General features: G+C 35.2%; 2 protein-coding genes across 2 annotated transcripts in view; one reads left to right on the forward strand and one right to left on the reverse strand.

The window, feature by feature from the left end:
• The first annotated feature begins 2,267 nt into the window (after nt 1-2,267).
• LOC107720886 (proteasome subunit beta type-7-like) lies at nt 2,268-6,847 on the forward strand. The gene is made up of 8 exons (XM_016528714.1): nt 2,268-2,363; nt 3,267-3,360; nt 3,491-3,588; nt 3,703-3,843; nt 4,575-4,690; nt 4,927-4,985; nt 5,821-5,972; nt 6,644-6,847. Exons 1-8 carry the CDS (start codon nt 2,302-2,304, stop codon nt 6,753-6,755), a joined length of 834 nt encoding a protein of 277 aa, XP_016384200.1. The 5' UTR covers nt 2,268-2,301; the 3' UTR covers nt 6,756-6,847.
• A 710-nt stretch (nt 6,848-7,557) lies between these two features.
• LOC107720928 (serine/threonine-protein kinase Nek6-like) overlaps nt 7,558-12,369 on the reverse strand; it is an 8,133-nt gene continuing 3,321 nt past the window's right edge. The window contains exons 2-10 of the mRNA XM_016528760.1: nt 11,393-11,455; nt 11,081-11,221; nt 10,807-10,869; nt 10,611-10,721; nt 9,695-9,803; nt 9,489-9,596; nt 9,244-9,338; nt 8,419-8,532; nt 7,558-8,242 (exon numbers count right to left, since the gene is read on the reverse strand). Of these exons, the coding sequence (XP_016384246.1) occupies nt 8,132-8,242; nt 8,419-8,532; nt 9,244-9,338; nt 9,489-9,596; nt 9,695-9,803; nt 10,611-10,721; nt 10,807-10,869; nt 11,081-11,221; nt 11,393-11,455 (915 nt within the window). The 3' untranslated portion in view covers nt 7,558-8,131. The remainder of the gene's footprint in view (nt 8,243-8,418; nt 8,533-9,243; nt 9,339-9,488; nt 9,597-9,694; nt 9,804-10,610; nt 10,722-10,806; nt 10,870-11,080; nt 11,222-11,392; nt 11,456-12,369) is intronic.

Below are 12,369 nucleotides of genomic sequence, written 5' to 3' on the forward strand. Positions count from 1 at the left end.
TGGATCCTCTGCAGTGAATGGGTGCCGTCAGAATGAGAGTCCAAAGAGCTGATAAAAACACCACAATCACAATAATCCACCAGTAATCCACACGACAACCGTCCATCAACATCTTGTGAAGTGAAAAGCTGCATGTTTGAAAAAAGACAAAAAACAAAACAAACAAACAATAGTTTAAAGTTAAAATGCTTTAATGATTTATTTGTTTCTTACAAACATGTAGCTTTTCCCTTCATAAGATGTTAACTGATGGACTGGAGTCGTGTTGATTACTTGTGGATTATTGTGATGTTTTTATCAGCTGTTTGAACTCTCATTCTGACGGCACCCATTCACTGCAGAGGATCTATTGGTGAGCAAGTGATGTGATGCTACATTTCTCCAAACCTGTTCTGATGAAGAAACAAACTCATCTACATCTTGGATGGCCTGAGAGTAGTGAGTACATTTTCAGCAAATTTCCATGGGTGAATTTTTTTGGGGTGAACTATTTCTTTAAGAGACATTCAGCAAACTGAAACATGGGTGCACAAAATAATTGTGTAAGATTACAATATGTTTTCCTTAATAGATAACATACTATTTTTTCTGATTAAAACATAAGATTTTTTAAAAGCATAAAATATACCCTATCTTGTAGTATGACTCAATCATTAATGCACAGAGCATTTAGCAGAGCTCTGTATAATAGGGAGGAAGCTCAGCGCGAGATAGCACACCTTACACCTGAATCTTCCCACTGAATACTGTCTCCATGACAACCATGTAAAAGTATGTCCTTACTGACCAGATCTGATACACACAAACACATGCATTCACACACATTCTTTCAGAGCACTAAAAAATGCAAAACATGATTATGATTCAAAGTATCCTTTCAGTCGGAATTTGAATGAAAAGGAGAATGTGTGGTGAAAGAAACTAATGAAAGGAAAGCTGTCATCTTTTTTTTTTTCAATCACACGCACACATAAACACACGCGGATGCAGGCAGTCTCTGCAGTTTGCTGGACTATTTGAGCTAGTTTTTGTTTCGTTTCGTTTCGAGTGGATGAGAAGAGCGCGTTTAGATTGATGGAATCTTTTGTGCTTATTTCTCTTTACTGTATTCAATTCTCTTTCAAATGGAAGTGTTTCAGCGCACACTGTTCCAAACATTTAGTGAAGTCTCATTTAATGGCTAGAGAAATAACTATAGGCATCAAGTCATACGGCATACGGAAATGTAGGCCTACAAACGTTTTTTTAACAAAGCCAGTCGTAACTGTATTTTGTGTTCAGGAAAGAGTAAGATGACAAAATTAGCAGTGCATAGCTCAAGAGAAAGACTACGTATAGCAGCCTCAAATCTCCAATATAATCAAGAAAATGTACAGTATGGAAAAGTTTCTTACCCTGTTCCAATTTGCGTACTACGATCTGAGTGTATACTGCCTTCTAGAGGCCACATGTAGAACGGAACACTAAGTGTTATATACACTCATCAATCCTAAAACCAGTTTTAGGGGTCATTCCTGTTATGGGTAATTATCATATATGTCTGAATATAGTGATAAAACATTAAACTCAACGTTTGTGGATGTTGGTATTTTGTTGGATGTTCTCCACTACTGAACAAACTTGTAAAATAACAAAACTGTCTTTGAACATCTTTGGGACAAAAATAAAAAAAATCCAATATTTGTTACACAAAATGTAAAAAAAGAAGAAAAAAAAACATTTGTTTTAATCAGTAATCAGTGTCTTTTGCCTGTGTACTTAAATTTATACTTATATTTACTTTTCGTGTTTTGAATATAAAATATCTAAAAATTTTATGTATTCTACAGTGGTGGCCAAAATTATTAGAACACTAGTATTTTCTCCAGCTAAAATGGTTTTAAGTCAGTTATTTCTATCTTTTACATTCAATTACATTACATTTCCTTCAAATAAATGTCAAAAACCAGGTTCTCATTGTGACAACTGAGTCCATATGGTGTGACAACACTCCATTATCTTTCTACAGTACAGTAACGGTAGTTATATTACAAGAACTATAACGTGTCATAGTGAGTTGGGAATGTAAACGCTGATTTTCCATGTCGGCTGTTTCTAGAATCTGAATCTGAACGATATGGCGAGAGCGTGAGGCAGAAGCACGTGTTACATGGTATATGTTCCTTCTCTATAGGTTCCTACCGCGCTTATGCTATAGAAATCACATATGTCTATATAGAAATGAGGTGGGGCGCGGAAGCTCAAGCGTGTAACACAGAGGGAAGCTAGTCTCGCGCTTCCCGGAAACGGGACCGCAGAATCATGGCGAGCGTCTCAGTGTGCCAGTATCGCCCCGGTGGTTTCAGTTTCGAAAACTGCAAGAGGTGAGATTTCTCGCTTTATATAAACAGGAATTTAGCCGGTGAAGTGGGGTAGTTTTTATATTATTGATTCGGTGAAACAATAAAGAGTTTGAGTGTATTTTAAAGGCCTTTTAGGGATCGGTTGAGTCACGGCCTGTGTGGATGACTCAGGAGAATTTATCCAAACTCATTTGAATAGCGGTTTTATTTAATGAAAAACACATCAATTGACATAATACGTTATGTTTAAAATTTAGAAATATGTTTTGTAAGGTTAACGTGTTTTTGTTTATTATTGTTGAGATTTTGTTGTTGTTGGTGGGCTACGACCCCGCGCTTATAGTCTATGTCGCAAGTTCAGTCTAAATTAACATTTAAACTCTCAAATTACATGAGTTTATTAATTTTTACATTAAAAACAACTTCTTTTAATTCATCAAGTCTTTCTGCGATTTGTTTTTGATTAATAACTAAGAGAAAAATTAAGAGTTAGATACGTGATAACTTACATGACTGAGTCTTGTAACGTTAACATCAAATACGAAGCTTTCATTTGTTGTTTTGTAATGTAATGAATGATTTCTGTTATAAAAACCTCATTCGGTTGGCTTAATTTGGTTGTTTCATCATAAAGGTAAATCTTTTTGTATTAACCACAAAAGAGTGCTAATATAAGGGTTTGTTAGAAGTGTCCACTAGTTGTCAGCAGAACTTTGCGGATCAATCTGTTGTTGACATGCTGTCAGTACGAGTCAACAAAATAATACACACATATGCTGACTGGTCAAAACAAATAGCGGTTTGCTTTTTTGTTGCTAATTTAGAATCTTATCCAAGTTAATGAAAGAGCGGAGTTGAAATATAAAGGGCTGAATAAATAAAATGAAGTTGGGGAAAAAATATTAAATGTGTGTGTTTTTATAGAAATGCTCTTCTGGAGGCAGACATCAATAAGCTCGGTTTCAGCTCTCCTGCTGCTCGTAAAACCGGCACCACCATTTGTGGAGTCGTTTACAAGGTAAGAAAAAAGCATAGATGAGTGTAATATCTAAAAGTAAACGGTTTAACTTCATAACCTCATATCTGTCCAAAAAAAAGGTGACCTAAAAGGAAAATCGCCAAATAAAAATCATCTCTCTCGCTCTCAGGATGGTGTTGTTTTAGGTGCAGACACTCGTGCGACTGAAGGAATGGTCGTCGCTGATAAGAATTGCTCTAAAATTCACTACATCTCTCCCAACATATAGTGAGTACAAACACATCGTTATAGACAGTTTTACAATGAAACTAATTTACAATCCCTGAAATCCATTGCCATTGTTCTGAAACCATCTCGCTCTCTCTTCCTCTTGTTCTGTAGCTGTTGTGGAGCCGGTACCGCGGCGGACACTGAGATGACCACACAGATCATCTCCTCCAACCTGGAGCTCCATTCTCTGTCCACCGGCCGTCTCCCACGAGTCACCACCGCCAACCGCATGCTCAAACAGATGCTCTTCAGGTAATGAATCATCACAGTGCTCCATGATGAATAATTAAGCTTTTTAAATGTTTTTGAAAGAAGGCTGGATGTTACTGATCAAAAATACAGTAAAACAGGTATATTGTGAAATATTATTACAATTTAAAAGAACTGTTTTCTATTTGAATATATTTGAAAATGTAATTTATTCTTGTTATACAAAGCTGAATTTTCAGCATCATTACTCCAGTCTTCAGTGTCACATGATCCTTCAGAAATCATTCTAATATGCTGATTTGCTGCTCAAGAAACATATCTTGTTATCAAAGTTGAAAACCGTTGTGCTGCTTATTTTTTTTTTTTTTGTGGAAACCACAATACACTACCACTCAAAGTTTGTAAGATGTAAAAAAATATTCAGCAGTCTTCATCAGTGAAGACATTTATAATGTTACAAAAGACTTGTGCTTCAAATAAATGCTTTTCTATTCATCAGAGAATCTCAAAAAATGTATCATGTGAGACTGAAGACTGGAGCAATGATGCTGAAAATTCAGCTTTTTTGAATAAAGTACGGTTCTAACAATATTCAAATAGTAAATGGTTATTTTAAGTTGTAATAACAATTCACAATATTATTGTTTCTATTGTATTTTTTGATCAAATATATGCAGCCTTGGTGAGCATAAGAAACTTGTTTCAAAACCATAATACAAATCTTTATTCCAATCTTTTGATCGGGAGTGTATACCCTGTGTTTTCATATGTAGGTATCAGGGATATATTGGCGCTGCTTTAGTCCTTGGAGGGGTTGACTGCAATGGCCCACACTTATACAGCATCTATCCACACGGATCAACAGATAAACTGCCCTACGTCACTATGGGTGAGTTACACTTACATACCTATGAATCATCTTCCCATTCCACCAGAAGAGGGAGACATTGTGTTTCTGAAAAGCTTTTGATTGGTGCCAAAATAGATGTCTCTCTGACTGACTGGCTTTGCTAGTGTGCCCCATATGACAAGATAACATGCATCATTTAATCTGTTATTGCAGAAGATGATCCTTTTGATTGGCTGCTTCTCACTGGTAACATTAGCATGTGTTTGTCTCATCAGGTTCTGGATCTCTGGCAGCAATGGCAGTCTTTGAGGATCGCTACAGGCCTAATATGGAGGTAACCCTCCCTCGTGTGCATTTACGTGTCTTTTTGGCTCTTTTTTTTTTTTTTACCGTTCAGAAGTTTGATCTTAGCAAGGCTTTTTTTTTTTTTTTTTTTTAGAAATTTTTACATTTATTCAGCAAGGATGCATTAAATTGATAAAAAGTGACAGTAAAGACATTTATAATGTTGCAGAATATTTCGTTTTTAAAGAATGGTGTTTTTCCTGAACTTTCTATTTCTCAAAGAATCCCGAAAAAAAATGTAACACAGTTTCCACAAAAATATTAAGCAGCACAACATTTATAGAAACATTAACAGCATTTATAGAAATAAGCACTAAATCAGCATATTCGATTGATTGCTGATGGATCATGTGACACTGAAGACTGGAGTAATGATGCTAAAAATTCAGCTTTGCATCACAAATTACATTTTATAATACATCAAATTAGAAATCAGTTATTTTAAATTGTAATAATATTTCACAATATTATTGTTTTTACTGTATTTTTAATCAAATGCAGCCTTGGTGAGCATAAGGGACTTTTCAAAAACATTTAAAAAACCAACCTTAAAGTTTTGAATGTTATTGTATATATTCAGGATTCAAACAGATATGGACAAATTTACAATATCTGAGAATAGTGTGATTTTTAAACTGAAGTCATGGGAGCTAATCTTACTAATTCTTAAAAATACATGCATAGTAATTTTGGGTTTGATATTTGAAATATGAGCTGTAAATTGCTTTTTGTGAATGCAATATTCCTGTAAATTGGTTAAAACACATGAGAACAGTATAATCCATTGCAGTTAGCAATATGATGCTGCTGGTTGTGTCGATCAGGAGGAAGAGGCCAAGCGTCTGGTGCGGGATGCGATAGCGGCCGGTATCTTTAATGATCTGGGCTCAGGCAGCAACATCGACCTGTGTGTGATCACCAAGGGTAATGTGGACTACCTGAGACCTCATGACATGGCCAACAAGAAGGGAGTCAGGTGAGCATCTGTACTGCCAGAGGAACATCACCTCTTACACACCTGTCTAAACTTTGCAGTCACACTTGCTGCATGATGGCATGGAGGCAGTGATGAAATCTGTGTAATCAGTCTAATTCACGTGAACATCTGAGTGTGCTTTTTAAAAAGAATCTTAAACTGACATAAATGCCAGCTTATATGATTAAGAAAAGGCATGTTATGATTGTTACATAATCAGCTTATTGCAATTATTGTGCAGTCTAGTCACAAATGGTCTGTTAATGCAGGCCGCCACATGTGTGCATGATATTAATCAGAATTTAACCAAATGAAATGCTCTTGCTTCACTGTTCCCTTTTAAGGGAGGATAAGGTTTATGGACGCCCTGTGTGAGTAACCCGTGTGTTCAAATGTGCACCACGTCTAGACATAACTGTAACCTGCATGTGTTTGACTAACCAGGCGTGAGTTTGAAGTTGTTGAGTTGTTCAAACTGACAAGCTGTTTGGTGATTTTTCTCTTACAGTCTTCTGCTAACATCATTATACATGTTTTTGTAGAGCACCAAAGTGCATTTCCCTGGTCTGGATTGGTTTTATTTTGTCCTGATTAGAGTCGTGTGGGATTAGGCTTTAGTTTCTTTGCAGGAGTTGAATCTTCTTTAAGTTCATTGTGTATTTTCCTCACAGGACCGGAAGCTACAGGTACAAGCATGGAACTACCGGGGTTCTGACGAAGGCCGTGACTCCTCTGAACCTGGAGGTGGTGGAGGAAAGCGTGCAGACCATGGACACCTCCTGAGATGACACAAACCACCACGCTTTGATCTGTTTGTTTCAACCTTTACCATTGACCCCAAGTCTTATGTGGTGGTTTAGTCATTTTTCATTATTTCCAATAAAAGACATTGTAAGTTGAAGTTTGTGTCTTTCTTGTGCATCCATTATCATTTATTTCAGATAACCTATTATTTTGTGTTTTTAATATAAAAGTATGGCAGGCAAATTAAATTTTGGGTAGGTCTCTTATGCTCACCCAGGCTGCATTTATTTGATCAAAAATACAGTGTAATAGTAATATTGTGAAATTTTAATAGAATTTAAAATAACTATTTTCTATTTGAATATATTTTAAAATGCAATTTATTCCTGCGATGCAAAGCTGAATTTTCATCATCATTACTCCAGTCTTCAGTGTCACATGATCAGAAATCATTCTAATATGCTGATATGGCTGCTCAAGAAACATTTCTTATCAATTTTAAAGTCAGTTGTGCTGCTACATTTTTTTAAATGAATTCTTTGATAAGTTCAAAAGAACAGTATTAATTTGAAATAGAAATCTTTTGCAGATGTGCTCAAGTTACAGTAGCTAAAGGGTTGAAATACAAATAAGTGTATTATGTTTTATGTGATAAATGATAGTACTTATTATATTTGCTTATCACCAGGGGGCGCTAAATAAAAACCGTAGATAATACAAACTCTCAATTCATAATAATTGGGGTCTTTTTCTTCAGGAAAATCTAATATAAACAACACTAATGGAAATGATTTAAAACGCTTCAGATGTCCTTCAAAACAAAGCTGTCGCAAAGTCAATATTTCCAGTTACATTTTATTGTTAATTACACATTTAAACATGAGCAAATGCTTCAAAATTCCTTAAAAATAACATCTCTTTGGATATAATGAATACTTTTATATGGTAGATACTTGACCAGAGAACAAAACTGCTGAATCCTTGCAAAACACTCGACAATTGTGTGTGTGTGTGTGTGTGTATCAGATACATAAAGAGAGATAAGTAACGAACTGTAAGGCTGTAAATGCTGTTATGAATATAAGCCTACAGTAAAAGTATGTATAAATGGAACCACCTTGCTTTGACATCATCAACATGAGGCACTGGTCATCTGACCTGACCAACTTTCTCTGAACCAATCAGCATACAGCACTGTGATACATCATTCGAAGGCACAGCAGAATATATCGGCATTCCTTTCAATACAAATCTAGAGAAACGCTCAGCTTAAAACAGCATAGACACTGTTGGCATTCTCTCCTTACTCATTTCTAGATCTTTCTATAGCCTGATCAGTTGGACTGCGAGAGCAGCAGAGATCACAGGTTTGCGCAATGGTTCTCCTCATTGCTGCAGGTGTGTGTGTGTTTGTATCAGGTGCTGGACGACCACAGGTGCATCTGTTTGGCGAACTGCAGGACGAAGCTGATGTCGGGCCGCTGGTCAGGATCTGGGTTGATGCACATACTGACCAGATCTCTGAGCTGCAACACATACAAGGTGAAACTTAACTATTGCAAATGCATCATGCAGCACTATGAAGTGACAATAGCTCTAATAGCTCTACAGCATCATGCATGATTGTGCTCGCTGGAGTATTGAGATGTTAGCTCATGGTTTTCATAACAGAGGCATGTAATGCTGTGTGTGTGTGTTGTACCTTCTGTGAGTAGTGCTCTGAAGGCAGAGGAGGGTAATCGCACTGTTCGATCTTGTGGCACAATGCGAGCAGGTTCATCTTGTCGCTGTAGAAGGGGCTGTGCAGAGCTGCCATCTGAGAGACACAAATATTACTCATCAGAAGATAATCACGTCTCTTTCTGCTGTTCTTGCTTACTATTTGACAGTATTACTGTTCCACTATTCTTGTGGCTGTACTTTCAAAACAATGTATTTCAGTATTTATTCTAGTACAGTGCCTTGCCATATACTTTGATTGCAAGTGCATTTCTGTAAAGCAATTTGTGTTTGTTTATACATATTAAGGGGCAAATTAAAATGATTTTATATGGTAATCAACAGTTGACCTTAATTTGAACTGAATTTTATTGGTAAAAAAAATCATAAAGTTACAAAAGATTTCTATTTCAAATACATGCTATTTTGAACTTTCTGTTCATCAAAGAATCTGGGAAGAAATCATATTTCCCTCAAAAATATTGAGCAGCAGAAACTGTTTTCAGCATTTGTAATAATCAGAAATGTTTCTTGAGCAGCAAATCAGCATATTAGAATGATTTCTGAGGGATCATGCGACACTGAAGATTGGAGTAATGATGCTGAAAATTCAGCTTTGCATCAAAGGAATAAATTATATTTTAAAACATATTCATATAGAAAACAGTTATTTTAAATTGCAATAATATATCTCACTTTTTACTGTATTTTTGATCAAATAAATGCAGCCTTGGAGAGACTTCTTTCAAAAAATAAATGAAACCTTTTGGACGCTAGTATGAACAAATTATTGTATGCGTTTGTGTACCTCATACAGCAAGCAACCCAAGGACCAGTTGTCTGATTTGAAGTTGTAGCCGTTTTCATGAATCCTCTCGGGAGACATGTAATATGGAGTTCCAACTGGGAAAGACGCAGATACATGTTAAGCAGGTATGCAGTTCCTGTGTATTTGCATATTTGAATGGACTGGCTGGTTTTGTTATTTCACTCCATTCAGTACATGCATGAAGTGTGTGTTTATTTGAGTGTTTGTGTGGAGGTCAGTGGTACCAAGAGAGTGTGCAGCAGTGGTTTTGGAGCTAAAGAATCGACCTAGTCCAAGGTCACCGAGTTTGACCTCTCCAGTAGCTGTGATGAAGACGTTGGCTGGTTTTATATCTGATGCACACACAAACAATTACAGAAGAACAAAATAAATGAGGGCACATTAATGAAAAAAATCATATGTGTCTGTATTAGAAAGAAAGTGAGTTTACCTCGATGCATGACTCTGCGTGAGTGCATGTGTTCCAGCGCGCTGCACAGCTGCACAAAATACTTCCATATCGTTCGTTCAGGAATCAACCTCCGCTTCTTCTTAAAATACTACACACATGCCAGGGTTATTATCATTAACTAAAACTAATAATAAAACCAAAAACATTTCCTTTGCTTATAAATAGAATATTAACTGAAATAAAGTATAAAACAAACTTATTTTATTTCAGCCAGTTACAAAGACGTTTAGTTTAAGTTGTACTAAAACAACGAAATAAACTAATACTAAAACTGATCAAATGTCAAAATACAAATTAAAATAGAAAATGATAATACTAATAATGCTAAAAATTGCAACTTAATAAACACTATTTGTGTGTGTGCGTGTAAATATATATATATATATATATATATACACACACACACAAACACACACACTAAATAATTAGAATAATGCTAAAAAATTGCAACTGAATAAAAACTACATATACATATTCAAAAAAAACTAAAACTAATAAAATTGACAATAACACACAATAAAATTGCTAAAATAAAAATAAAAATAGTAAATACAAAAATAAAATCTAATTCAAAATATTGAAAGAAACTGTAATATATAGGATATCAATAATTGTGTTTCAGCTAGTTGGGAAGGCATTATATAAATAAACTAATACTAAAAAACTACAACTTAATAAAAACGATATATACATTAAAAAACAACAACTAAAAACTAAAAAACCCAGCAAATTTACTAAAACTTTAACTAAAATTAATATGAAAACAGAACACCCAAAAATCATATCATATTCGAAACATTAACAAATATTATGAACAAATATGAACAAAAACTATATTAAAATAACACTGACACATGCACATTTAATAAAATTTTATGTGTTGCCTGACACTGACCTTAATCATCTGGGAAAGGTCACCAGCGTCTGCTAACTCCAGAACGATATTCAGCTCGTTTCCTTCTATAAACGAGTCCAAATACTTAATGACGTTTGGATGGTTCAGTTGCTGCAATCACAGAATGAAAATAAAACATCACCAAACTCTGAAAAACAGAGACAGTTGTTTGAGTTAAAAAACGCATGCTGCTAACCTTTAACAAGTCGATCTCTTTAATGCAGTCCTGCCGGGCTTTAGCATCCATCATGTCAAAGATCTGAGAAAACAACAATATTATTTACAACATCCACCCAGACGCACGGTTGTGTCAAATTTGGTCATTTAATGTTGAGCAATGTAAGATAAGGTCAAGTGCATTGCATTATGGATAGTTTTCTCTGGTTATACACTGCACATTTTGCATACATTTGCATTTAGTATACAAGCTGCAACAGTATAAGTAAAATGCAATTTAAAGACATGCTCACCTGTACTTTCTTTAGTGCCACTTGCTGGTTGTCCAGTAGACAAGTGGCTTTATAAACCTCACTAAACTGACCGCGGCCGATCTTTTTCTCGATGAGGAAGTTGGACATCACCGAATAGAATCCATATCCTAACATGTTCCTCTGAGAGACAGAAAGAGGAACAGAAAGAGACAGTGAGAGTCAGAGCAGTGTGGTAATATCAGCATTATCACTGCGATGATTCATAAAAGCTTCTGTCTGCAGTTGTAATAACAGTGTGTGCCCAGGCAGCTGCACGTGTGTGTGTCTGTGTGTGTGTGTGTCGTTCTGTACCGGCACTGTGTAATTTTGATTCTGATCTTGAAGGCTGTTCTGCTCCATAATGACATTCCAGACCTGCAGGCAAACACAAAGGACAGAGCCAATCAAAAGGCCGACATTCGCAGCGTCTGCTTTATCGAACGGCTCGTTTCATTTCCAGATGGCTGCTTTGTTTAATTGTAGTTTTTCAGTAACGATAAAAACAATCCTGAGCCGTTCAAACAAAGCCTGAGATCAAAAAGCAGCTGTCAGTGCTTTAAAACAGCAGTGGATTATGACAGATGAGACCAAAGTTAATAATTGAATTTTGTGGTGTAAATCATCCTGCGTTTTTGTTTAAAATTTTGGGATCGATAAGATTGTTCATTGATTTATTTCTTTTTGAGGAAAGGGAAAGAAGCTATGCTCACCAAAGCGCCATTTATTTGATTCAGAATACAATTAAACCAGCAATATTGTGAAATATTATTATAACTTAAAATAAGTGTTTTCTATCTATTTTAATATCTTTTAAAAGGTTATTTATTTCTCTGCTGCAAAGCGGAATTTCCCTCCAGTCTTCAGTGTCAAATGATCATTCAGAAATCATTCGAATATGCTGATTTGCTGCTCAAGAAATATTTCTTATTATCATCAATGTTGAAAAAAGTTGTGCTGCTTCATATTTTTGGAGTTTTTGATGAATATAATTTTTATTTTTAAAAAGCATCATCATCATTATAAATGTCTTCACTGTCACTATCACAATTATGTGCATCCTTGCTAAATAAATGTTTAATTTCTTAAAAAAACAAAACACTTACTGAACCCAAATATAAATACAAACACATGCAAGTAATGCCAAAATATATTATACTGCATATGTGTGTATTTATATACACATAACAAATATACACAGTACTCATACATATATTATGTAAACCAAAATTTTGATTTTGGATGCGATTAATCGTTTGACAGCACTAATATATATTATATATATATATATA

This window comes from Sinocyclocheilus rhinocerous, unplaced genomic scaffold (genome assembly GCF_001515625.1).
Source record: "Sinocyclocheilus rhinocerous isolate Xijiao unplaced genomic scaffold, SAMN03320098_v1.1 scaffold751, whole genome shotgun sequence".
Lineage (NCBI taxonomy): Eukaryota > Metazoa > Chordata > Actinopteri > Cypriniformes > Cyprinidae > Sinocyclocheilus > Sinocyclocheilus rhinocerous.

Bases quoted from the DNA above. Each gene is read 5' to 3' on its own strand.
- LOC107720886 (XM_016528714.1), top strand. From the start codon at position 2,302: ATGGCGAGCGTCTCAGTGTGCCAGTATCGCCCCGGTGGTTTCAGTTTC. The intron at 3,844-4,574 runs GTAATGAATCAT...TTTCATATGTAG, and splicing joins CTCAAACAGATGCTCTTCAG to GTATCAGGGATATATTGGCG. The intron at 4,691-4,926 runs GTGAGTTACACT...TTGTCTCATCAG, and splicing joins ACTGCCCTACGTCACTATGG to GTTCTGGATCTCTGGCAGCA.